Source organism: Phyllobates terribilis, unplaced genomic scaffold (genome assembly GCF_046119375.1).
Source record: "Phyllobates terribilis strain yellow unplaced genomic scaffold, ASM4611937v1 Scaffold_12__6_contigs__length_324123572, whole genome shotgun sequence".
NCBI lineage: Eukaryota > Metazoa > Chordata > Amphibia > Anura > Dendrobatidae > Phyllobates > Phyllobates terribilis.
In genome coordinates, this window is record NW_027362772.1 from 69,765,954 (window position 1) to 69,793,505 (window position 27,552).

General features: G+C 43.0%; 1 protein-coding gene across 1 annotated transcript in view; it reads right to left on the reverse strand.

Moving 5' to 3' along the window:
* Positions 1 to 27,552, reverse strand: part of BCAM (basal cell adhesion molecule (Lutheran blood group)) — a 63,546-nt gene that overhangs the window by 15,405 nt on the left and 20,589 nt on the right. The window contains exons 2-14 of the mRNA XM_073655940.1: positions 22,281 to 22,405; positions 19,083 to 19,299; positions 17,425 to 17,495; positions 15,783 to 15,879; positions 13,545 to 13,727; positions 13,334 to 13,458; positions 11,065 to 11,224; positions 10,122 to 10,237; positions 9,895 to 10,036; positions 8,651 to 8,778; positions 7,835 to 7,970; positions 7,089 to 7,124; positions 4,564 to 4,699 (exon numbers count right to left, since the gene is read on the reverse strand). Coding sequence (XP_073512041.1) covers positions 4,564 to 4,699; positions 7,089 to 7,124; positions 7,835 to 7,970; positions 8,651 to 8,778; positions 9,895 to 10,036; positions 10,122 to 10,237; positions 11,065 to 11,224; positions 13,334 to 13,458; positions 13,545 to 13,727; positions 15,783 to 15,879; positions 17,425 to 17,495; positions 19,083 to 19,299; positions 22,281 to 22,405 — 1,672 coding nt within the window. The remainder of the gene's footprint in view (positions 1 to 4,563; positions 4,700 to 7,088; positions 7,125 to 7,834; positions 7,971 to 8,650; positions 8,779 to 9,894; positions 10,037 to 10,121; positions 10,238 to 11,064; positions 11,225 to 13,333; positions 13,459 to 13,544; positions 13,728 to 15,782; positions 15,880 to 17,424; positions 17,496 to 19,082; positions 19,300 to 22,280; positions 22,406 to 27,552) is intronic.

Below are 27,552 nucleotides of genomic sequence, written 5' to 3' on the forward strand. Positions count from 1 at the left end.
TGATGCTAAAAAATCAAAACTTCTCAGTACCCCGACGCGCGTTTCGCATATAGCTTCGTCTGGGGGTTACCACCCTCTTATATGAGCAGTACTTGGCACAATATTCTTGAATAACTATGTACAGATATAGGCAGCATCTTATTCACTTAACAATCTACCCAGTTTATTGCTATATAAATTTGTGATTGAGGATAATGTCACATTTGCATGTAGCTGAAAAGTGGGGCCCTGGAATTGGTTACTGGTGGGATCTTGGCATCCCAGACCAAGACTGCTTGTAAGTATGTCATTGGAAAGAGTAGATGATGATGCCACATGCCAGGCTGTGTGATAAATTGGCCTAGCAATTCATAACCTACTAGCCCACCATGTCCAATGGATGATTGCGAGGAAGCGGAGTAACGTACACTTCACACGAACGGGCAGGAAAAAAGACGTCACCGGCACAATTATATCATTTACAGTACATGATAGAAGAAAACAGATGCTCGCAATTTAATTCTGGCAAATAGATTGGTGGGGAGTCACCAAGAACAGCTGTCGACTGGCACAGAAAAATAAAATAGCAAGAGCTGCCAAATAGGAAGAGCGGCATTCAAGCTATGGAAGGCTTCCTAAGATATCTGCTTGTCGTATATGTGAGACTCCAGCACTCCCAGCAGACAATGCTATAATTATGGAGAACTCCAAGCAAAGATAGATGAAACTTATGTATATAAATATCCATTATATGGAGAAAAGTATGTGCCCCCTCCACATTACAAACTACAGGAGCTTTTCTGACTTCCCAGTCTACATCCAAAGACATTAATATGGAGTTGACGGCTCTTTTGGGAAGGATATCTACAAGATTTTGGAGGCGTCTGTGGGAATTTTGGCCCCTTTATCCAAAAGAGCATTTGTGAGGTCAGACCCTGATGTTTGGGAGAAGCCGGGCTCATAATCTCCAGTCTAGTTCATTGCAAAGGTGTTAGATTTGGTCGCAGCTGGTCATGTTCTCCCAACTTCCCCAACCATGTCTGTATGGAGCTTGTGCACTGGGCACAGTCATCGAGAACAGAAAAATTCATTCCCTAAAATGTTCCCACAAAGCTGGAAGCTACAATTGTTCACAATGTCTAGAGCTGAAGGATTAAGGAACTAAGGGGCCTTGGCCGCCCCTGATAACAGCCCATAGTATTATCCTCCTCCACCATACTGTAGAGCGGACACAATGCAGTCAGGGGGTAACGTTCTCCTGGAATCACCAAACCCAGACTCCTCCATCAGACGCAGATAAAGAAGTGTGATCCGTCACTGCACAGAACACGTCTCCTCCAGAGTCCAGTGGTGGCCGCTTTACACCACTCCATCCGACGCTCGGCATTGCGCTTGGTGATGTATAGCTGCATGAAGCTCCCGGCGGGGGCGCAGTGTTTGTGCTGATGTTATACCAGAGGAGTCTGGACTCTGCAGCTATGGAGTCAGCAGAGTGATGGAAACGTTTCTGCCCTCTACTCTTTAGCACTCGGCTCCCTGCTCTGTAACGTTACGGGGTCTCCACTTCGTGGCTGAATTGCTATGATTCCTTCAACTTTTCAATAATATCACTCAAAAGTGATGGGGGAAGATTTTGGGGAGGAAAAAATATCGTGAATGGACTTGTTACCCTGGTGGCTTCTATTACAGGACCACACTGGTATCAGTGAGCTCGGCATCACCAGTTGTTCTGTCACATGTTAGTAAAGCCAGACGGCATGGTGGGGGGGCAGATGTTATACACTGGGGGGCGAGGAGCCGGATATTATACACCAGGTGCAAGGGACTGGATGTTATACACCAGGGAAGGGGGGCCAGATGTTATACACCGGGGAAGGGGTGCCGGATGTTATACACCAGGGAAGGTGGGCCGGATGTTATACATCAGGGAGAGGGGGCCGGATGTTACGCACCAGAGAAGGGAAACCGGATGTTAAACACCGGGGAAGGGGGGGGGGGGGCGCAATTTTTAAAGATCATCCAAGGATGGAGATATAACAGGGACAGCTGTGGTGGGACTTATGTAGAAAGGAGGTCCAAGCTCAGATTTTGGAGATTTGTGGTTTTGGATACAGACCTCTAAATTACATTCATAGACCAGGAGCAAAATGACACAATCCCTCCTGCCTGTGTGGCACCTGTGTCTGCAGCGCCACAAAATGCCTGCATGTGTGAAATAATTCATATGTATTGCCAGCAATGGTGATTTGACATGCAGAAGTAGTGCTGTTGCTTCAAAAGCATCCATCAACTGTTACAAATAACACAAGCACTGAAGACAGGAAGTGTTGTGCTCCAGAAGCATCCAGCAACTAGAGGGGTTTAACACAGTCACAGGAGACAGGGAGTGTTTTAGCAGAGCCCCAGCGGGATTGTGGGGAACTTGTTATTGTAGTCTGGCTGAAGAGAAAGAAGCTGTGTTATCTGGATCTGGCAGAAGGCAACTGAACAGGATTCAGGTCAGGGGTGAAGCTAAACAAGGGTCAGATAGACTCCCTGAACTAACAGTGCAGAGTATTATCGGGCAGGAAGAAAAGGACTGGAAGGAATCATGTCACAGGGATCATCTACCTCATCAAACCCTCCCCCCCTCCATTCTATTGTGTCCTTGTGAAGGAAAAACCTGTGGTTGTGTATGCATAGAACTGTGCTTCAAAGAGATCTAATCTGTGCTGAATTATGCTACTGAAGAGACTGACATTACTGTGCCTGCTTTAATAGACTGTACTGTGGTGAAGCCTGTTGCTTCAAAGAGTTAAATGGTACTAGCCGTACTTGATTAAACTCCACTGTTCAACTGTTTATGAAGACTCTTGTCAGATGTGTCTAGTCAGCAATTGAATCTATTGTGTGCCTCAGAGAAGCTACAGCCTATGGTCGCCCTGGGTAGCCGTTCCCCCAGGATTCCAACGAATTCATGAAACCCATCTCGCCCCTATCTGAACCTGGCGGCGTGCGTATAACAGTGAGGGTATGTTCTCTGCTGTTTTCATTACATACCAACATTGTTACCCAATCCCTTACTGGTGGATTGTGCACTTTTGTCCAAACTAGGAAGTTGTGCACGATCCCTCAGAGAGGGGAGGAGGTGCTTGAGTAGTAGTAGTTTTAGTGTGAGGAAGAAATAATGAGCATCATGGAGAGCCCTGGGCAAGGGAGAGAAGCGTGCAGTCTTTGCATGTACAAGCTGCACAAGGCCGGGTTTCAGTCCCGAGAGCACAGAGACTTCCGGGGTCCATGCTAAACTGAAAGACTGCTCAGTCTTTATGACGAGGTAACTAGAAGGAATATAGAGCGCACATTGGGTCTTATCCGAGATAAAAGGAATATTTGTGAAAGATAATTCAAATTCACTCACCTATTAGGGTTGTGTAAGACACAACCACTGTACTTAGCTTTGGCGGCTGCTGCAAACCCCGAAGCAATGATCCTTTGTTGGGTGAAGAGAATGGGGCATCAGACTGCGCTGCTCGCCTGTCAGAATAATGTACCAGAGGAATACAAATCGATGTAATGATGAAATAGACTTTATTTCTACGCGTTTCGTGGTGATCACACCACTTCCTCAGGACAGTCTATACACATGTGTGTATAGACTGTCTTGAGGAAGTGGTGTGATCACCACGAAACGCGTAGAAATAAAGTCTATTTCATCATTACATCGATTTGGATTCCTCTGGTACATTATTCTGACAGGCGAGCAGCGCAGTCTGATGCCCCATTCTCTTCACCCAACAAAGGATCAGTCTTTATGACGGGCAGAAATGTGCTTTTTCCTAGAGGCTCAGCGGTGCATAGAATCAGGAACACTGCTATAGGAGAAAGTAGGTGTTTTCCACAGGATTCAAGCTGCCTGCTCGCTAGAAGGGATCACGGATCCAGTAACTGTTCACCTTGGACCCCTGAGGATCCAAGGAATCATCTACCAGAGGTATAATTAGCAGCAGGAAGGCTACACAACCTCACAGCAGAGAATCTGAACCCTCACCATGCAGGTCTGTCCAAAACCCTGTATGCGAACAGTATAGAAGCTTCTGGAACTGTTTGCAGAACTCCAGTAAAAGGTACAAACTGGTTATCACCCTGTCTCAAGCTGATTATTCCCTGCTGCGCCATTCCTGCTCCAACTCCCCTGAGAGCCAGCCCTAGTTGGGAAGGGTTAATCATCTGGCACTGCTCATCACCACCTAACTCCCAGGCGCACTCATCAGTGCCGGCCATGCCAGACCGATTATCCCAACTGGCGTCATGAACCTCTTTATTATTTTATTATTAACCCCCACAATTGATAAAGACTGGCACGTGCCCCGGTCGGACCATACCAGCGCTCGGACCGCCGTGTACCAGTACCAGTGGCCCGGCCGGGGCAGCACGCCTGCAGTCACCATTAGAGGGCGCTTAGAAGCTTACTGCATACATTCACTGTATATATGGCAGCGCTCATGCACTTTCAGATAGACAATAGACTTGACGTTTGCTTTCCCTTTTAACATTTGAATTTCCACCAACCCCAATTTACAAGCTCTTTCCGCCCACTTCACTTACAGCGGCTGCTTTTCAGATCGACCACACGCCAGCTTTCCTTTTTTCTGTAAGAAGTAGAAAAGTGCGACCACCAGTAGAAGGAGAAGTACACAGACGACCACGGCGATGATGGCCGTGCTGCTGCCACCGGTTTGCTCTGCAAGAGACGAAAGTATTAGCATAAGCCGAGCAGGATCGGAAATGGAGAAGTGGCGATGAGTGATGTAGAGGCGGCCAGTACGGGGGGGAGATTTCCTAAGTAGTTTAGTGTGTATTAAAGAGAAGGGTGCACTTTAAATACTGGCATTTATATAAAAGGGACAATTCTTGATATGGGCGCCACAATTTAGATAAAGTCTGTCAGCACAAAATGACTGAACAAACCAAGCACAGGCACTTGGTACTCCCTAGACATGGCCAAGCAATTCAATGTTCTTTCTTGATTGACAGCTCTACAGGAGGCAGAGGAGGGTGGGGATGTATACAAACAAGTAAGTGGGAACTTCTCAGCATGCTAAGAGTGCACCGAGGGCCTGTGCTTTATTGGAACAGTATTTATTATATGCATAATTATACATTGCTAAGATAGATAGGTAGATAATAGATAGATGATAGATAGATAATAGATAAATAGAAAGATAATAGATATATACAGTACAGACCAAAAGTTTGGACACACCTTCTCATTTAAAGATTTTTCTGTATTTTCATGACTATGAAAATTGTACATTCACACTGAAGGCATCAAAACTATGAATTAACACATGTGGAATTATATACTTAACAAAAAAGTGTGAAACAACTGAAAATATGTCTTATATTCTAGGTTCTTCAAAGTAGCCACCTTTTGCTTTGATGACTGCTTTGCACACTCTTGGCAATCTCTTGATAAGCTACAAGAGGTAGTCACCGGAAATGGTCTTCCAAGAATCTTGAAGGAGTTCCCAGAGATGCTTAGCACTTGTTGGCCCTTTTGCCTTCACTCTGCGGTCCAGCTCACCCCAAACCATCTCGATTGGGTTCAGGTCTGGTGACTGAGGAGGCCAGGTCATCTGGCATAGCACCCCATCACTCTCTTTCTTGGTCAAATAGCCCTTACACAGCCTGGAGGTGTGTTTGGGGTCATTGTCCTGTTGAAAAATAAATGATGGTCCAACTAAACGCAAACCGGATGGAATAGCATGCCGCTGCAAGATGCTGTGGTAGCCATGCTGGTTCAGTATGCCTTCAATTTTGAATAAATTCCCAACTATGTCACCAGCAAAGCACCCCCACACCATCACACCTCCTCCTCCATGCTTCACGGTGGGAACCAGGCATGTAGAGTCCATCCGTTCACCTTTTCTGCGTCGCACAAAGACACGGTGGTTGGAACCAAAGATCTCAAATTTGGACTCATCAGACCAAAGCACAGATTTCCACTGGTCTGATGTCCATTCCTTGTGTTCTTTAGCCCAAACAAGTCTTTTCTGCTTGTTGCCTGTCCTTAGCAGTGGTTTCCTAGCAGATATTTTACCATGAAGGCCTGCTGCACAAAGTCTCCTCTTAACAATTGTTGTAGAGATGTGTCTGCTGCTAGAACTCTGCGTGGCATTGACCTGGTCTCTAATCTGAGCCGCTGTTAACCTGCGATTTCTGAGGTTGGTGACTCGGATAAACTTATCCTCAGAAGCAGAGGTGACTCTTTGTCTTCCGTTCCTGGGGCGGTCCTCATGTGAGCCAGTTTCTTTGTAGCGCTTGATGGTTTTTGCAACTGCACTTGGGGACACTTTCAAAGTTTGCCCAATTTTTTGGACTGACTGACCTTCATTTCTTATAGTAATGATGGCCACTCGTTTTTCTTTACTTAGCAGCTTTTTTCTTGCCATAATACAAATTCTAACAGTCTATTCAGTAGGACTATCAGCTGTGTATCCACCTGACTTCTGCACAACACAACTGAAGGTCCCAACCCCATTTATAAGGCAATAAATCCCACTTATTAAACCTGACAGGGCACACCTGTGGAGTGAAAACCATTTCCGGTGACTACCTCTTGAAGCTCATCAAGAGAATGCCAAGAGTGTGCAAAGCAGTCATCAAAGCAAAAGATGGCTACTTTGAAGAACCTAGAATATAAGACATATTTTCAGTTGTTTCACACTTTTTTGTTAAGTATATAATTCCACATGTGTTAATTCATAGTTTTGATGCCTTCAGTGTGAATGTACAATTTTCAAAGTCATGAAAATACAGAAAAATCTTTAAATGAGAAGGTGTGTCCAAACTTTTGGTCTGTACTGTAGATAGATAGATAATACGTAGATGATAGATAATAGATAGATAGATAATAGATAGATAATAGGTAGATAGATAGATAATAGATAGATAGATAAATAGATAGATAATAGATAGATGATAGATAGATAATAGGTAGATAGATAGATAGATAGATAGATAGATAGATAGATAGATAAATAGATAGATAATAGATAGATAGACAATAGATAGATGATAGATATAAATAAATAATAGACAGATAGATAATATAGATAATAGATAGATACCTTGAGCAGGTGCTGTGCTTGGGGCCACCATACTTACTGTAGAAAAAGAAGACACATTGCATCAACAGTAATCCCTATTATGGGTATGTATTATTACACACATGTACCATTGGGTAATTGATTGTTCAAACTTTCCCTACTATATAAATAAAAAGTGCTTGTAAGCACTAAGGACCCGGATATTGCATCCTTACATAAAACTACCTTAAAGTGACTGAGTCATGCTGGAGACTAATTGGACAGGTGCGTCCGACTAATGTAGTCTAGTCTAATCTGGCTTGGTCCCCGGCAGCTTCTCTCCGCCCGCGGCCCTGGAGTGACAGGTCTCTGCCTACATGAGCACATAGGCAGAGACCTGTCACTCCAGGGCAGCAGGTGGGGAGAGGCCGCCAGTGATCCCGCCTGTCCGACTAGACTCCAGCACGACTTTTTTCTATCCAGTGGAGAGCAGAGAGGCTTAAAGAGGGGAATTTACATACTGAGCAACAGTTCAAAGCAACTTCTAAAGGAGCATGAACTGGGCATAGAAATAGCACTGCAGCAAAGGGTTTGTGAGAGAAGGAGGCTAAATAAGGTAAACAAGTATATTACAAACATTCAGAACTTTGCAAAGCCTGGGGGATATTTAAATAAATAAAAGTTTAGTCTTGAATCAGCAATAAATTATATGGTGTTTTCACAAAACAGTAAAATAATATTTTGTACATTCACTAAAATACTCTCATAATTCCCTGAGCCAGACTTACAGATGTTCAACTTGAATTTTTTCTCTTTGGATCCAAGTGGATTTTTTGCAGTACATGAAATATCATTAATAAGCTTGGAAGTGACCTTTACAGCAACCTCGCTTTTTATACCCGTGCCAAAAAGAGTTTGAGAAGGCTGCAAAAAAGAAATGTAACAATCAGTGTATACAGTCCATGGAATGAGCGAGGAATCTGAAAACAATGAGCATTGTTAGGGTGGAAGTAGTCAAGTAATGGTCACAAAACCCCACCGGATGTGTTACAAAAGATAGTGGTGGCCTCGTAGCTAGAGTCATCACTGCTCACGTAGGTCCCGTCCACTGAGTCAGAGAGACATCACAATAACAAAAAGAGTGAATTGTGCTATCGAAACAAAGGATCCTCAATGGGTTTTCCCTCGAGCCATGGCGACTTGATGGATGAACGCTTTGTAGGAAGATCGATCTTGTTCAAGTCTAGATAGGTCCACCAGGGTCTTCTCCACCCTTATCTTGATAGTATCAAGCCATCGGGTTGCTGGTCTTCCTCTTCACCTCGTTCCTTCTATTCTTCTGACCACGATGTCCTTCTCCAGTGATCGCACTCTTTGTATGATGTGTCCAAAAGAGGCAAGTTGTAGCTTGGTGATCCTTGCTTCGAGTGACATGTCTGGCTTGATTTGTTCCAAAATTGATTTGTTTGTTCTTCTTGCCATCCAGTATGATACATGAAAATTGGAAACATGAGGCTGAGACAAGCCATTGAATAAATAGCTGCAATCGGCTATCCTGCCTGTGGATTTGTTTCATGTACAGTATATGGCGTGTAGATGCTAACCTTCAGCTCCGATGGATGCCAGCTTATCTCAGGCTCCGGGTATCCTGTTGCTGAACACGATAATGTTAACATGTGTCCTTCAGAAGGTACTTCAACTAATTCACTCTCAGGCCCAAGATCTGGGGGTCCTAAAAAAGAAAAAAAATTGGTAACAATGGATTGTTTGATCTGTGAAGTCCTATAATAAAGTCCACCATAAACGTAAGACTAATGTCGTCCGAAGCCGATGATATCGACAGGTTAGGTCGACAGTCTAATAAAAACCACCATAAACGTAAGACTAAGGTCGTCCAAAGCAGATGATATCGACAGGTTAGGTCGACAGTCTAAGGTGTATGGGAGCCCTGGAAAACTGATTGTGGGGGGATAGTTAAGGATCCGGCATGTTCAATTGCGGACTTCCGATCCCACCGTAAACACGTCATGTGATTACACTCTCATAGAGAACACAGGATTGCTCGAACGAGCACTTTTGTGTATAGGAGAGTTGGCTGAAATAGCTGCCGGCAAACGACTGGAGAGTTGGCTGAGATAGCTGCCGGCTAAACGACCGGATAGTTGGTTGAGAGACCTGCCAGCTAAACGACCGGAGAGTTGGTTTAGATAGCTGCCGGCTGAACCATAGGATGAACAATGCATATGGTGGGCTTCAAGGACTTAAATGGTCCCATAAACAACATATATCACCTATCCACAGAATAGGTGATATATATAATTGCTAGTAGTCCATTCCCCGCCACCATTCATCAGAACAGGAGTTTCAAAGTCCGCTGTTAGAGTGGAGTGATAGTGAGCATGTGCGACCATTGCTCCATTAACAGTGATGGTCACACATGCTCACTACCACTTTACTCTCACAGTGGACTTTGAGGCCCCGGTTTTAGGCATCAGTGGATATCTCATCAGCCGAATTCCACACACGATTCAATCAAAACTAATTTAAGACTTTAGGTGTACGGTCTCATCATATATTTAAATGTGCAGTCACAGCTCATTAAATTGGAGAACAAGAAATTCTCTTTCTTTTTTTTCCCAGAAACAGTACCACCTTTGTCCAAAGACTGGGTCCAGCATTGCAACTCAACCATGTTGAAGTTAATCTTTCGTTACTCTACAATACCACACACAGCTAATAGAAAATGGTGGCGCGGTTCTGGGGAAATAAAACCAAGAAAGATCCTTATTTTTAACCACATTCAACCCCTGAAGATGCTATGGAGTCAATTTAGGTTGGTCTAGCTTACCCTCCACAACGATTGTGACACTCGCTTCTTTGCGCAGACCTGGCACGGTGGGCACAGTAGCTTCACAAGTATAAACCCCCGAGTCGGTATATGTTAAATTACGCAACCGATGCCTGTTGCTGCTAGAGAGGAGAACATCCCCCTGTAAGAGGAATGAACAGAAGCTTGTCAGCTACTCCAAGGACAATAGATAAGATGACACTAGACGGGAAAGAGCGCGGCTCTACCTTCTTCCAGACCAAGTTGGGTCTTTCCGAGCCATCACCTATGCAGTTAAGGGGAACGTCATCCCCGACAGAAGGCCGAACTTGTCCAGATGGGATGAGAGAGAGAGGATTTAGGTCTGCGGAAGAAAAATTGGAGGCTATATTATAAAAAAGATAAAAAGGTTATTCGACAGAATGGTTTGGGCTCAGGAAATTTCTATGTCTCATGTAGGTAAGTGTCGAAGTCTTGGTGATAACTTGCTGATCGATCAGTGGGTATCCGACCACTGGGACCTTCACCGATTGGGGGAGCGGAGAATTTTTATTCCCAGCGGGGCACTTACAAAATGGCACTGGTCCGACTACCGCTCCATTCATTCTCTAGGAGGCTTCAGGAAAAAGTCAAGCTCCATAGGGAATTAATAGAGCAGAGGTGGTGCATGTGCACCGGTGCTCCATTCCAACGCGATAAAGTGACCCATCCTGCCAATCAGTGAATAGGTGATAACTTCTTTACCTAGTCACTTAATGAAACATAAAGACAACTCTTAAAGCAACATAGCAGAAAACATTTTTATTAGGGTTAGATGGCCGTATAAATCGGACCGAAATATGCTCGCAATGCACGGACTGGCCAGGTGGGTCGACCGAGATGAGTGTGACAGCTCCAGATATTTCAACACAGCTGTCACGCTCAGCACGGGATAGCCGCCGGCCAGTCCGTGCATCCCAGGCAGACTTTGATCCGACTTATACAGTCATCCGACTGCGCCCTTAGTCGGAGACAAATCCAGAAGGGCTCTAGGAGTTAAAAGGGGAGGATACCACTGAAGACGGCCATACATGTCAAGCAGCCATTGGCCGACAGCCATCTCTCCCGATCCCATGTTCACTTTCGCAGAGAATGCATATGATCTGTATGGGAAGAGGGGGGGCAAGCTGCCGCCAGACATTTACCACTTACAATGAATTTCAATTTCTATCTCCTTCTTGAGCTCAATTTCTTCAGGGCTGTCAAAATCCAGAGCTTCACAGGTATAAGTCCCACCATCCTCTCGAGAGATGTTTTGGAAAACGTAGGTTCCATTTTGCGCAGGGTTCAAATCGTCTACAGATCCATCAGCCTGCAATATGGAAGTGATCACGATGAGCAACAACAGGACTGGAGGAGGAGTACAAGATGGAGGATATTAAAGGGGTTTTCTGGGACTCTGATACTAATGACCTATCCCTTGTATAGGTCATAATCTGAGATCACTGATCATCCGATCGAAGGTGACACAGTGCCATACATTGTGTAGTGGCCATGAATGGTACTGCAGGCTTTCTGACATACAATAGGGGAAAGCTTGTAGTACCATTCCCGGCCACAACGGATCTGTATCACTTCTCGAGAACTGCAGCATCTTTGATCAACTGATCAAGGGAGTGCTACCGATTATTGAACCCCACAGGTCTGATATTTATGACCTATCTCAATCTATCGCCAGGTTTTTGCTTCCAATCTGAAGGCATCTTAATATTGGGACAGATACATTGATTCCAGGGCTTGGTAAATTACTGGGCTGCTTGCTGTAGTTTTGCTAAAATCACTATTTTATATCCTGCAATCCACTAAGGCATAAGCTCTGATTAACCGAACCTGGACCACTGATGGACAGATTACTACCTACAGCGTACAGGAACAGAAATCTACGCTTGGAGCTAGGATAAGCCAGAGCTCATGGATAGTGAGGATGACAGAAGTTCCTCATGATTGAGAAGACTAGCAGAGCTGCAGCAATGTTTTTGAAGAGTTTTGAGATATGGAGGAGGATTTGAAGAGTTTTCGCTCAGTTTCTTCTTGGAAAACTCTCATAGCCTTAGAGTATGTGCACATGGGAGTCTTTTTGCAGAGTTTTTGGAGCAGAACCTCCAAATGTTTGAGGAGTTTTAAGTTTTGAGGAGAAGTTGGCATAAGTGCACACAGTGTTTTTTGAGTAGTTTTTGAAGCGGAAACTGAGCAGAAACTCTTCAAATCCTTAAGAACTTGGAGTTCCTTCTCAGCTTCCGCTCAAAAAACTCAGCAACAAGAGTGTATGTGCACATAGCCTTAAAGAGTTTCTGCTCAACAAAAATCCTCAAAAAATTCTGAGTGCACATAGCTTTAGAGTATGTGCATATGGAGTCTTTTTGTAGAGTTTTTGGTGCAGAACCTCCAAGTTTTTTGGGAGTTTTAAGTTTTGAAAGAGAATTTGCCTTATACGCACACAGAGTTTTTGGAGAAGTTTTTGGAGCAGAACCTGAGCGGAAACTCTCCAAATCCTTAAAAAAAAACGAAAAACTCTTCAAAAAATTGGAGATCCTTCTCAGTATTCCGCAAAAAGACTACATGTCTTAGGCCACGTTCACACATTCAGTATTTTACATCACTGTTTGTAAGCCAAAATCAGGAGTGAAACAATCAGAGGAAAAGTATAATGGAAACACGTCACCACTTCTAAATTTATCACCCACTTCTGATTTTGGTTTACAAATACGGTGATAAAATACTGTCCAAATACTGACAGTGTGAACATGGCCGAAAAGAGTTTATGCTCAGTTTCTGCTCCAAAAACGACTCCAAAAACTTTGAGTGCACTTAGCTTTAGGGTATGTGTACATGGAGTCTCTTTGCAGAGTGTTTGGAGCAGAAGCTGAGCAGAACATCCAAGTTTTTGAGGAGTTTTAAATATTGAGGAGAATTTTGACAGTTTTTGGACAAATTTTTGCTTAGCTGCTCTCTTCCACAAACAGCACCACTCTTCATTCATGGTCTGTTTTGGAGTTGCAGCTCAAAGGAATTCAAACCTGCATATCAATGAGAAAAATTGAGTCAAAAACACCTTCTCCAACTTTTTGTAAGCCCTCAAGGTCCCTATACACATTAGACGAACGTGGACTGTACCCACCAATATAGACGGGTTTGGCCAACAGTTTCTTGTGTATGGGGGCCCCTGACAGATGATGGTAAGGGGAGGTAAGGATCCAGCATGTCCAATTTTTGTACGCCGTGGGATAGCATGAAGGAGTCAGACGAGATAGCTGCTGGCCAAACAATATTTCGTCCGACGACCAGCTAAGGTTTTTGGAGGACTATTTCTGGCCAACTTTCTGGCCAGCCTCGTTGACTTCAATAGGGATGAGTCGCAATACTGGACCTATCCTGTGCACCAAAGCCCAATAACTAGCCCCAGTGTTTCAACTCAAAATACCTTCTTTTTTTGTAGCAAGTAAGTCGGGGCCGGGTTCCCGTCTCCTTCGCACCGGAGAGCCACTCTGTCTCCTTCTTTAAGGGGCTGATCGGGGGACACGGTTAATTTGACATTTTCGGTGTAATCTGGAAATAAAACAAAAAAAATGAAAGGGACATCAAACATATTCTAAGACGAGGCAGTATGGTGGGAACCATTGGGTCTTACTTACAGTGGAGGGACAGCTCGAATTCCTTGGACTCCATGGTACTGGAAGTGCTGCCTGGTAGGGGGAAGACGATCTTACAGGAGAATAAGGCATCGACGTCTGCTTTGGTGGGCTTCAGGAAGAGCGTGCTGGAGACCGTGTACAAACCAGACGCCTCAGTGGTCGTTCGGGATGAAGCATATAAATCTGTTTATAGACGAGAGTCTTATTAAAGAAAAATCCCACACACCGAAAATTGACGCAATGAAAGGTCGTCACTCAGAGTCCTTGAAAGGAAAGTGTTAGAACTAAATGGCCTATTGTTTAAGATATTTTTTTAACCTAATATATATATATATATACTTTTAGATATATTTGATAACATTTTTGCTTTCATTTATTTCATATCATTATGATAAAAAAAAAAATTGTAATTTTCACACTGGCCACTAAGTCAAATACTAAACACATGTGCATGAGCTGCAGTGAACGGTCTCTGACAAGTTGGGTTATACCAGGCAGTTTTTCCAAGCATACAGGGGGAGGAGGTGAGCTGTGACATCACCTATTGTGAATGGTGGATCCTGTGTTATCTACTGTATATAGAGGTGCTATCAGTCATTGTACAGGAGGAGGTGAGCTGTGACATCACCTATTGTGAATGGTGGATCCTGTGTTATCTACTGTATATAGAGGTGCTATCAGTCATTGTACAGGAGGAGGTGAGCTGTGACATCACCTATTGTGAATGGTGGATCCTGTGTTATCTACTGTATATAGAGGTGCTATCAGTCATTGTACAGGAGGAGGTGAGCTGTGACATCACCTATTGTGAATGGTGGATCCTGTGTTATCTACTGTATATAGAAGTGTTATCAGTCATTGTACAGGAGGAGGAGGAGGAGGAGGTGAGCTGTGACATCACCTATTGTGAATGGTGGATCCCGTGTTATCTACAGTATATAGAGGTGTTATCAGTCATTGTACAGGAGGAGGAGGAGGTGAGCTGTGACATCATCTATTGTGAATGGTGGATCCTGTGTTATCTACTGCATATAGAGGTGTTACCAGTCATTGTGCAGGAGGGTAAGGAGATGAGCTGTGACATCACCTATTGTGAATGGTGGATCCTGTGTTATCTACTGTATATAGAAGTGTTATCAGTCATTGTACAGGAGGGGGAGGAGGTGAGCTGTGACATCACCTATTGTAAATGGTGGATCATGTGTTATCTATTGTATATAGAGGTGTTATCAGTCATTGTACAGGAGGAAAAGGAGGTGAGCTGTGACATCACCGATTGTAAATGGTGGATCCTGTGTTATCTACTGTATATAGAGGTGTTATCAGTCATTGTACAAGAGGAGGAGGAGGTGAGCTGTGACATCACCTATTGTGAATGGTAGATCCTGTGTTATCTACTGTTTATAGAAGTGTTATCAGTCATTGCACAGGAGGGGGAGGAGGTGAGTTGTGACATCATCTAGTGTGATTGGTGGATCCTGTGTTATCTACTGAATATAGAGGTGTTATCAGTCATTGTACAGGAGGAGGAGGTGAGCTGTGATATCACCTATTGTGAATGGTGGATCCTGTGATATCTACTGTATATAGAGGTGTTATCAGTCATTGTACAGGAGGAGGAGGTGAGCTGTGATATCAGCTATTGTGAATGGTGGATCCTGTAATATCTACTGTATATAGAGGTGTTATTAGTCATTGTACAGGGGGAGGAGGTGAGCTGTGATATCACCTATTGTGAATGGTGGATCCTGTGTAATCTACTGTATATAGAGGTGTTATCAGTCATTGTACAGGAGGAGGAGGAGGTGAGCTGTGACATCATCTATTGTGAATGGTGGATCCTGTGTTATCTACTGTATATAGAGGTGTTATCAGTCATTGTACAGGAGGAGAAGGTGAGCTGTGACATCACCTATTGTGAATGGTGGATCCTGTGTTATCTACTGTATATAGAGGTGTTATCTTTGTAATCCTGTTAAGGAAGCTGCTGAAAAAGTCTTCTGTTCAAAACAGGATGTATGTGTCTACTGCTAGGTCTAATTGACAGTGTGAAAATTGCAAGATCTCTTAATTTTTTGGAAAAGTTGGAACAAGTCTTTAATTCCTCTAAAGTGTCACTGCAATAGAAATGAAGCATAGCACAATCCCTATTGAAATCAATGGGCTGTAAATGGTAGGTGTGCAGCACAGACACGCCGGCCATTACATCTTATACTCATACTACTGGCTCAGCTTTACCTGCTGTCTTTTCAGCTCCAGCATTCAGAGGGGCTTGATTTCTGTACCACTCGATGGTGGGTGCCGGGTAAGAATTTCTACTGGTGCATGTACCAACCTTAGGTATAAAAGAAAGAGGATAACTGATTTCCGGAGAAGTAATGGAACAGTATATAACAGGGTTGAAACAGACTGTCTTAATACGCTCTTAAAAAGAGTTGATTTCCACCATTAATGTTTCGCCATGTTGGCTGCATCACCTAATCTGAGCACCGATGACGTGTGGTGTATTGGGATACATTGACTGAGTAGGCAGTCATAGGAAAGTGTGCGGAGATGGTGCTTGCTCGAATGGCTCCTAGCAGTATTCCTGTTGCTCTGTGAACAAAGTGGCATGGATGCTGAAGTGGCAAATGATGTTGACCGCGTAGTCGTAGCAGAATGGGCAAGTAAAGGGGCTAGGAGCTACGTATAGGCGAGTGACGGAAAAATTTGAAAATGTTGAGTGCCACCTCAGACTACGTCACTAGAGAAGACCAAACCTCTGTAACTATCCCAAGTGAGGAAGACTAGCCTCCCAATGAATCTAAGAGGGGCCGCCAACTTACGAGAGTGATGGAAGGCGAAAGAGTCTCGCAAAAGTAGTCAATAGTGGCATATGCCAAGACGAAGAGAAGGCACATGCGTTTGGGTTACTGAAGGAATGGGCACAGTTCCAGAAAGTGACTCGCTAACGTAGAAGTAGGAGCTATGTGTAGGCGAGTGACGTAAAAATTCGAAAAGAGTTGAGTGCCACCTCAGGGTACGTCACTGGAGGACACCAAACCTCTGTGAGTAACCCCAGGTGAGGAAGACTAGCCTCTCAAGGAGCTAAGAGGAACTGCCAACTTACAAGAGTGATGGAAGGCGAAGGAGTTTTGCAAAACTTGCCAAGAGTGGCATATGCCATGACGAAGAGAAGGCCTATGCGTTGGGTTACTGAAGGAATGGTCCCAGTTCCAGAAAGTGACTCGCTAACGTAGAAGTCAGGGTGTAGGAGCTATGTGTAGGCGAGTGACGGAAAAATTCGAAAAGAGTTGAGTGCCACCTCAGGCTACGTTAATGGAGAAGACAAAACCTCTGTGACTATCCCTGGTGAGGAAGACTAGCCTCCCAATGAGCTAAGAGGAACCGCCAACTTATGAGAGTGATGGAAGGAGAAGGAGTCTCATAAAAGTTGTCAAGAGTGACATATGCCATGACGAAGAGAAGGCCTATGGGTTGGGTTACTGAAGGAATGGCCATAGTGCGAGAAAGTGACCCACTAATGTAGAAGTCAATGAAAGCTTTTGGTTTGGTGTGTCAAATGTGAGGGAACCTGCAACACCCGGCAGAACAGAAGGAGTGGGTATGGCAGAGAAAGTGTGTGAACAGTAAAGGAAGAGCGAGTGTGAGCCCATGAGGTGCTGAGGTGTCGTCTGAGCAGACGGACTTTTGAAGTTTCCTAGTAAACTTTGCCAGTTTTAAGAAAGAACACAGTAAAGTTTATGAACTGTCCTCCAAAGTCACTAGTTTCCCATCGGGGCGCCCATTTCTAAGTTATATATTCTTACAAGAATCTAGAAAGCATGGCATGCATATACGGTACAGGGAAGGAACTTTCCAGCAGACTGCATTATATTACCTCTGCTGCTATAGACTCCGTGATAGATAATACTTGGGTGCTCACAGAAAGTTCCGGGGATGAAGGAGACACTAAAGGCGAAAATTAAAGAAAATTAGTAACAAAGCATACAGGAAATTATACTGTGTATTGCACTAACTAATATTATATTATTATATTAAGGTATTTTTTATCATTTTACATTCCATTATATTAAACCATACTATATTATTAGACTCTACATATATCATATTATATGTATTAAATTACTTTTTCTTATAAATAAACATTAAAACTGATATAAAAAATTTAATAAATATGATAATATATTTAATATAATAAATTAATGTAGAATATATATTATATATAATTAATAATATAATTATATATGTATATACTGTATATAATTAATATATACTATAAGAAATTAATTTAATATAATAAAATATAATAAATCTAAAAACATATTTAATATTATATTACACACATTGTACTTAATTACATTATTCTGCAGCATATGCTAGTTCACAATATATCACGTTGCATTATATTATGCACCAATATAATAAATTGTATTATTCGATAATATATTTTGTATAGCAAGGATCCATTTTTTTCCAAGTGATAGCAACCTTTTTTTTATTAAATGAGGTTCTGCAGCAGCTGGTGACTAGTGTTAGACGATTCCAATGCAAATTTTTTAACCTACCCCCGACCAATTGCAAATTTGGTTTATTAGCAAGCAAACTTTATAAACTTTCAGCCATTGGCAATGAACTAATCAAACAAGAATAATGAATAATGATCTAATATAACAAGTAGTTTCTGTAAATTCAGAACAAAACACAGCTTTTCCTGATTCACCCCTTTAATGACAAGTTTCTTTAGTACTTAGTACAGCACCTCTGGTTGTTGTAAACCGATGCACCTCTGGCTGTTGTAACCTCAATGCACCTCTGGCTGTTGTAACCCAATGCACATCTGGCTGTTGTAACCCAATGCACTTCTGGCTGTTGTAACCCAATGGATCTCTGGCTGTTGTAACCCAATGCACCTCTGGCTGTTGTAACCCAATGCACCTCTGGCTGTTGTAACCCGATGCACCTCTAGCTGTTGTAACCCAATGCATCTCTAGCTGTTGTAACCCAATGCACCTCTGGCTGTTGTAACCCAATGCACCTCTGGCTGTTGTAACCCAATGCACCTCAGGCTGTTGTAACCCAATGCATCTCTGGCTGTTGTAACCCAATGCATCTCTGGCTGTGGTAACCCAATGCATCTCTGGCTGTTGTAACCCAATGCATCTCTGGCTGTTGTAACCCAATGCACCTCTGGCTGTGGTAACCCAATGCACCTCTGGCTGTGGTAACGCAATGCATCTCTGGTTGTTGTAACCCAATGTATCTTTGGTTTCTGTAACTCAATGCATATCTGGCTGTTGTAACCCAATGCATCTCTGGCTGTTGTAACCCAATGCAAATATGATACATATTCAGACACTAGCTTCTTGCAGTGTTCCTGAGGATCTTAGCCCATTCCTCATGGGTAATGACCTCCAGGTAACTAATATTTTTGGCTTTGAACCTCATAAAAAGGGTTTTCTTTCTAGTATATAGGATATAAGGTGCCAATCAGCCACATATATGAATTATCCCAATGTACCCGATGTATGTACTCACCATAAACCTTCAGCTGAGCGTTGCCCTCACCCGTCCCTTCACTCCCGGCATTCACTCTGCAAGTAAATAGATTTTCATCCTTTATGCGGATTTCACTTATGACCAGACTATTGTCGCTCCTGATTGCCGCTCGGCTTGTAAACGGCGTTCCTTGGTTTACCGATGTCTTCCCATCAGTGTAGGTGGCGATGCGACTTCTCTGTCCATCCTGATCTGTCTGTGGGTCAAAGATGCAGGATAAAGGCTCAGTTACATGAAGCGATTGTCGGTCAGTAATTGATATCGTTATAACATTTTCTTTTTAAAGGGGCGATTGTGCCACATGGTGTTCCGATATGTCATATACGGATAAGAGGAGATGACGTATCTGATCTCAGATGAGCACTGATTTTCAGAATGTAAGAGCTCTGTTGAAAGCTCAGACCACTTAGATCCTGGTGCAAGAAATTACGATGTCCAGAACAGTCAAGTCCGGACCATTGAAGTCCAGTCCAGACCATTCAAGTCCAGTCCAGACCAGTCAAGTCCAGACCAGTCAAGTACAGTCCAGACCAGTCAAGTCTAGACGAGTCAAGTCCAGTACAGACCATTGAAGTCCAGTCCAGACAAGTCAAGTCCAGTCCAGACCAGTCAAGTCCAGACCAGTGAAGTACATTCCAGACAAGTCAAGTCCACACCAGTCAAGTCCAGTTCAGACCAGTCAAGTACAGTCCAGACCAGTCAAGTCCAGTTCAGACCAGTCAAGTACAGTCCAGACCAGTCAAGTCCAGTTCAGACCAGTCAAGTACAGCCCAGACCAGTCAAGTCCAGTTCAGACCAGTCAAGTACAGCCCAGACAAGTCAAGTCCAGTTCAAACAAGTCAAGTAGAGTCCAGACCAGTCAAGTCCAGTCCAGACCAGTCAAGTACAGTCCAGTCCAGACCAGTCTAGACCATATAGTGACTGAAGGACGGCACATCATCACTTCTGGTACCAGTGATGGCGCTAATAATAGGGTAAGTCATGCTTTTTTTCTTTTTTTTTTACATTCCCAACTCTCTAGATCAGAATTTGTAAAATCATGGAAAAGCCCTTTAATTATAGTTTTTTAGAGATAATTTTTGTTTATTCAAATCCATATATTTTGAGCTACAATTTATTTATTTTTTTACAATTTTGCACCCCTTGACCTCTATAGCCTCTGTTTTGTACTCTTTATTGCTGGGTGTAGAATGAGTTAACTGAGAATCCATCAGTGAGCTCCCAATGATGAGCAGTTTGTGACTCAAATTTTATCTGTCTGTTTCTGAGACCAAGCTGAACATGTAGAGCTTGTAAAACACAGGTGCAAAATTTTTAACCACACAATTCCAAAAGTGTTTTTTTTTAGCCCTAAATACATGCTTTTCAGTTAAAAAAAAATGTCCCCAAAGGTGAAAAACCCAAAGTATCCAAAAGATAAACTGTCTGTTTTGCCAATAACAACCAATCAAAGCGCAGTTTTAATTTTTCAGAGTACTCACGAAAAATATAAGCTGCTCTGATTGGCTACTACTAGTAAAAAAATAGTTTTTATCAAAAAAAAAAAAGTTTTATAAATGTCTCCGTCTTGTCCAGATGAGTCTACATCCTCCTAATTTCTAATTAGTCTCCAATTCTAATAGTCCCCAATTTTTAGCTGAACCATCCATTACCCTGAAATCCTCTTTTCTCGTTGCCAGAACAATGGCCTGTCGACAGTCGCGATCCCAAGACAATGAAATATTGATATTTGTGATTCCAGAAAAGAAAAGATTAAGAAAGGAAAGAATAAGCAGTGACACTTTAATCCCTTCCTAAACAATACACGGCTTATCACCACACGGGAACCCTGCGGCCCCTCCATTCTTATTACAAGTAACACCCAAATTGCTACTAAGGACCAAAGAGCTGCTCAATAGTGAATTCCGGGTTTCTTACATGGCTACTACAATACTTTAAGGGGCAATTCTTTTCCAAGTAGCAGGTCCCCTGGTGATAAGTTAATTGAGGGGGGTCCCTGAACTTAGAACCCATCCCCCATCATATGTCACCTGTTGCAGTGTTGATCAAAAAAGGAAGGCAGCCCTGGCCAGTGGCTCAAAAAGGAAACTTTGTGATTATTTTAGTTTTTTTATTCTATTATTATGATTATTATTTATTTTATTTTATTATTTTTTATTCCATATTTCCATATTTTAATGTAAATGACAAAATTTAAATGGAAAAGATATGGACCCCTCTGTGTTTTTTTTTTATTTAAATGGACACCTGTTTGTCAGTTCTCAATTGGGTTTTATTAAAAAATTAGGTTTCTGCAGCTTTTACGTATCATACTACATAGCGGACTGCAGAATGAGTTAACAATCAAATCTGTCAGTGAGTGAGTGAGTCTATATCTCTTATGTCTCTTCTCCCAAAACTTTTTCTAAGATGACATAGAGCAAAATTTAAAGGGGTTATCCAGGAATTATTATTATTTTTTTTTTACTACGTGCCTAAAAACTAACAGGCAGGTAGTTGCTAACAACTACAACTACCCAATGCCAGCTCAGAGTGGTCATTGATTGATTCTGCTAATCCATGTCAACAGAGCAGCTTTTCCTCTGTCAACTGCTGGTGTCATACTGATAGACAGTGGGCTCCCCGCAGGGAGGCAGTGGGAAACCCATAAAAAGAGCAGAAAAGAAGCTACTGCTCTGTTGACTTGATCTTAGCGGAAACCGACAGTGTGGTCAGTGATCGCTTTGTGCCGGGAGAGATCGGTGGCAAGCAAAACAGGCAGGTAGGTAGCGTGTCAGTGCTTTGGAATATTGTAAAAAAAAAAACTGACCAAACACTGATGAAATTGAGATCCAAAACACTTGTACCAATTTTTTTCTTGCGTATCTGAAAAATCACTGACGTCTGAATGAGGCCTAAGAGAAGAGTCTAGTTTGCACAATTCATTTCATTTTGCTCGGCAGTCTGAAGATTGATTCTATTGGCAAGGGAACTCGGGACTGAATTCTGTTTTTTAATTTGATTGATTGTCTTCTAGCCTTCAAATTGAGGAGCAGCCTGATGACCAAGTCTTCCAAAGCAAACGCTGAGGGTTTCATTGGGTATTTAGTCACTGTCATCTCTAAAGGTTGGTGGGGGCTATGAAGGGGATATTTTTCGTAGATGCACATATAGACATCGGTCTCTTCCTTTACTTACATAAGACCACTCCAAGCTGTACTTTGGAGATCCGCTGAACTTCGGCTTACACGTGAAGACGGCTTCATGCCCAAACTCAACCTCAACCTTTGGTGGGACGGTAACGGTCACTGCACAGAGACAGCCTGCGAGAGAGAAGACACAGGGTCATCAATACAGAGCTTCAGATACATCATCAATAATGGTGCCGCTCATATTATAAGAAGTGGGTGACTCTTGGGGCCCCTTTCATGAAGGAACCGAGCAGTTAGCAGCTTCAGTTGCATTACTGGAACCAGAGTTGGTACCAATGCTGCCACCAGGTAAGGAATAATAAATAACTGCCACCTTGCTTGGATAGAAATAAAAGGTTCTTTACACCACCTTCGTGGATTCTATTAATTTATCATTTGTTACCGAATTTTTATTCCAGATTACTGGTAGAATTTTAGATTCCTCGTTCAAAGGGTTGTCCTATATATTGCTTCTGCTCGGAAGAGGCATCGTCAAGCAGGGCCTTGGCACAACCACAGATGCAGGAATGTTGCTGCATATTTCTGCCTATGAGTCATGTTCACAAAGGTCAGTAGATGCATATCTCCCAGTTATCCCACAAGATCTACTGGATTTGATGGACAGGCTCCTTGGTCTATAGCATTTATCCAACCTCTGGCCTCCAAGTCAGATATCACCCATGGGGACAACCATATGTCTACAAGACCTTACTAAAAAGCAATGCATTAAAATAGATGAACAAGATGGAGACAAGAGGCCAACAATGTCCAGTGCGAGAGTATCACAAGTCAATTATTTCCAATATAGTGGTACAAGATGTGTCCATATCTTCTGAATATACAGAACTTTCCCCCATAAAAAATGTCCAGTTGTGTTTTAAAGGGATGCTTTATTAGGAAAAGCCTTTTCCATATGACTTATTAGGGCATATGGCATCATAGAAGAGGGTGATATGCCAGAGATGATCGACACTAACCAAGAGTTGATCCCTCCCGGGAGGATCACTAGTTTGAATGGGTGCCATGTAATACCACACTTCTCCTGAAGTGGCCACTGTGAGAAAAATGTGATACTGCACACAACTTTAGAGAAGGGAAAGAAGAACATTCGAGGAACCTATAGACCAATCCTGTAAGAATGAAGTCCATATGATCAGGATGGACATTTCGACATACAGCGGCCCCCGTTACCACCTCCATGTAGTTTTGGAATGATCGGTATTATCACTTTAAATGTCATGTCACCCAACTGGAACTTGAGCAATGTGAACACTTGTGAGAAGGAAATGTATCGAGTAGATCAAGTCGTCGTCATGTAAAGGAATGGAAATAGTGCTAATGTGTAGTAACTGTGCTGTATGTAGGTCAGTTGGGGGTCAAAAGTGAAAACTGCCACTGTGTCCAGGGACGGACAGCAGAAAACAGCGCCATTCGAGTTTATGGCTATGTTTGGTATTGTTGCTCAACCTAATTCACTTAATGGGGTTACATCGCAAGAACATTTATTTATCCTTCGTCCATGAGACAGGTAACAAATGTAATATTGCTGGGGGCCCAACTGCTGGGAACCCCTCCTCCCACTGATAACTACAATTAAGGTTTTGAGCCCCTATTTGGGGGACCTTTCAAGGTAACAGTGATCATGTATGGCTTTGGGACTGACAGAGAGATAGCCAAGTCCTGCTATTTTCATCAGTCCTAAAGACAATGAATAGAGCGGTAATACACAAGCCTCCCCACCTTAAAACTTCTCCAGGAAAGGAGGTTTGGGAACACCATTCTAATTGCGAGGAAGTTTGGATATCCTCTTCTACCAGGGTTGCTCAACATTTTTGGCTCCAAGGGCTACATTGCCATACTGAATCAATTCCAAGGGCTGCAACATTTTTTAAATGGGTACTTACATGAATACAGCACCAGAACCACCATCAGTACATCAATATATCATCAGAATCAAGTTGTGAGTATTTGAGGAGGATTTGGAAAGTTTCTAATTAGTTTCTGCTCAAAAAAATTAGTGTGAACACATGCAAACTTAAACTGAGTTTTTGGAGAAGAAACTCGCCAAATCCTCCTACTTAAATATCGCAACACCAGACACAGACATAGTTAAAGGTAGCGCTTCTACTGAAAAGAAGCAGACTTTTTTATAATGTAACAAACTCCTTTAAATCAAGTCATTATCTGCACACTTAAAGGGGTACCCCTCTATATACATTTGTGGCATGTTAGTTGGTTCTGCCACAAGTATTTGGTCTGTAGGATTCAAGAATAGGGGTTCCGTATCCCCTATAAAATTGTCAACTGGATCAGCTCAATCTAATGTCATATCACAACACAAGTCGCCTCCCGGTCTGCAAAATGGAAACGATCTGTAGATTTCGTCCCTGCTGAATGTCCTGAATGACAGGACACATCACACATGAACACAGTCTCACGGTCCGACCCCAGACGGCTATTTCTAACTCTAAATATTTGACTATTTCTGGTGCTGTGGGAAATGGAAAATGAGCCATATCCACAGGTCTTTCCTATGGAAGTATTTCTGCTGCATTATTTTTATCTAGTCTAGTCTCGGAGAAATAAAGGGCTGGTTTATTTAGGGGAGAAATAAAAGTCTTTCCCTTTTTTGTTCATTATTGAAGTGTACAAAAGCAACGATAAAAATAAGACTCCTCTGGGGAGACTGACCACCCCCACACTCAGAAAAGGAGGTTCTGACTCTCCTATTCTATTTTTCCCAGTTTCCCAGAGAGCACATCCTACTGATGGTTTTCACCACCCATTAAAATGGGCAACCAAACTGGACCCGACCCTAAGGGCTCCATAGCAGCATGACCTGCCTCCATAAGACATATATTGTTGTTGTCTAGTTAAGACACCCCCCTTTGAAATACCTAGTAGGAGCAATTTAAGTCAATTGAGGGCGTACATTTCTACCAAACATAGTGGTGATATCAAACCAGACAAACCCCATGAAGGGAACTTGACACAGACCAAGAAAGCATGTGTTCTGAATAGAGAGATGAGAATAAGCTGTCATCAGACCATCTTACCTGGGAACAAGAGGAGTGGGCATGCGAAAATCCAGCTTCCCAATCCTTCTCTTCCGTAACATGTGCCATTGGTGTAGAGTCAATACCCATCAATAAATATTAAATGGTCGGACAGTTCTACCAAAAACAAGTTCCTCCGACATTGACCAATTGATGATACTAATGCACATAAGATAAAAGTTGACTCATATGGCCGATTTTGACCATAACTAACGACCGTTGACAGTTTTAGTGAAAGGAACGATCCAACTACTCATTTCAACCAATGACCAACTGATGAATTTTCATTATCGTTCAAAACACCGGTATGTTGGATTTTTTTTCAATTGATGTTAAGTACTTTTGCTGCATCATCAACTCAAAAAATCCAATATTAGCTGATACAATCTCAGGCTGTGGATGCCAAAAATCCCCCAACAATCTCAGGCTGTAGATGCCAAAAATCTCCCAATAAATTAAAAGACACAATGGCCAAACTTAAATGGCTACCAACTTGTCAGCCAAAACATATTTAGAAAAATATGCTTTTCTCTTCTGGAAACCCAATAAGTAAGTTGCACCTCCCTTACAAATCAGAGTACTCGGGTCAAGGAGAAGCCTTGGGTCACCACTTGTTTATCTCTTAAATGGCCTTGTGTGTTGGCGACTGGTCGCCCTAATTAATTTATTAAATACAATAACGGCTTTACGCTCACTTAAATATACAACATTCTCCCTTCCTTCGGCCAGATCACTCAGTCATGTAGGATTAGTACAAATGTTATCTCCTGTTGCTGTCAATGGTTGATTAACCAGCAGCCAAATAATCACTTGAGTTCAGAATAGAGGTTCGCTTTATACAGGAAGTTGCCAGACAATTAAAATAAAAAAATAAAGATCTGGGTTAATTTGCAACTAGTGTCAGACCTCGGTAGGGTGAATCAACAGAGTACATCTGGCAGTCCCTGAGCTGATAGTAACTGTGGTAGTAGTGTGAGAATGACCTGGGGAGATCCTGGGTCATTCTCACACTACAGTCAGGCACTGTATGGCCTGGGGTCACATCTAGTCATTTTCACATTGCAGTGAGGCACTGTATGACTTTCTGTATGGCCTGGGTCCTGGGGTAAAGCTATAGCATCTCTACATACCATGTTTAGTGGTTTACAATACATTCCCCTCACAGTCTGACGGCCCCAAACTGTATTGTCCTATACAGAATGATGCCCCCACAGTACATTCCCCACACACAATATGATGCCCCCACAGTGTCACACACACATATTATGAAACCCCCGAGGTACATTCCCCCACCTAGTATGATGCCCCTACAGTACTTTCCCCTCACATAAAGATGCCCACATAATATATTCTCACCTATAGTATTGATGACCCTACAGAATATTCCCCCACACACAATATGATGCTTCCCACAATATAATGCCTCCACAGTTTCCTTCTCACACAGTATGATGCCCCCACACTGTCCTCACACTGAATGATGTCCCTCAGTGTCCCTCTCACACAGTATGATGCCCCCCAGTGTCCCTCTCACAAGGTATCATGCCCCCCAGTGTCCCTCTCACACAGTATGATGCCCCCACAGTGTCCCTCTTAAACAGTATGATGCCCCCCAGTGTCCTCACACAGTATGATGCCCCCACAGTGTCTCTCTCACACCGAATGATGCCCCCTAGTGTCCCTCTCACACAGTATGATGCCCCCACAGTGTCCCTCTCACACAGTATGATGCCCCCCAGTGTTCCTCTCACACAGTATGATGCCCCCCAGTGTTCCTCTCACACAGTATGATGCCCCCACAGTGTCCCTCTCACACAGTATGATGTCCCCCAGTGTTCCTCTCACACGGTATGATGCCCCCTAGTGTGCCTCTCACACAGTATGATGTCCCCACAGTGTCCTCATACAGTATGATGCCCCCAGTGTCCCTCTCACACAGTATGATGCCCCCACAATGTCCTCTCACAGTATGATGCCCCCACAGTGTCCCTCTCACACAGTATGATTCCCCCCAATGTCCCTTTCACACAGTATGATGCCCCCACAGTGTCCCTCTCATACAGTATGATGCATTCACAGTGTCCTCACACATTATGATGCCCCCACACTGTCCTTCTCACAAAGTATAATGCCCACAGAATGTCCTTCTCACAAAGTATGATGCCCACAGAATGTCCCTCTCACACAGTATGATGCCCCATACAGTGCCTTTCTCACAATGAT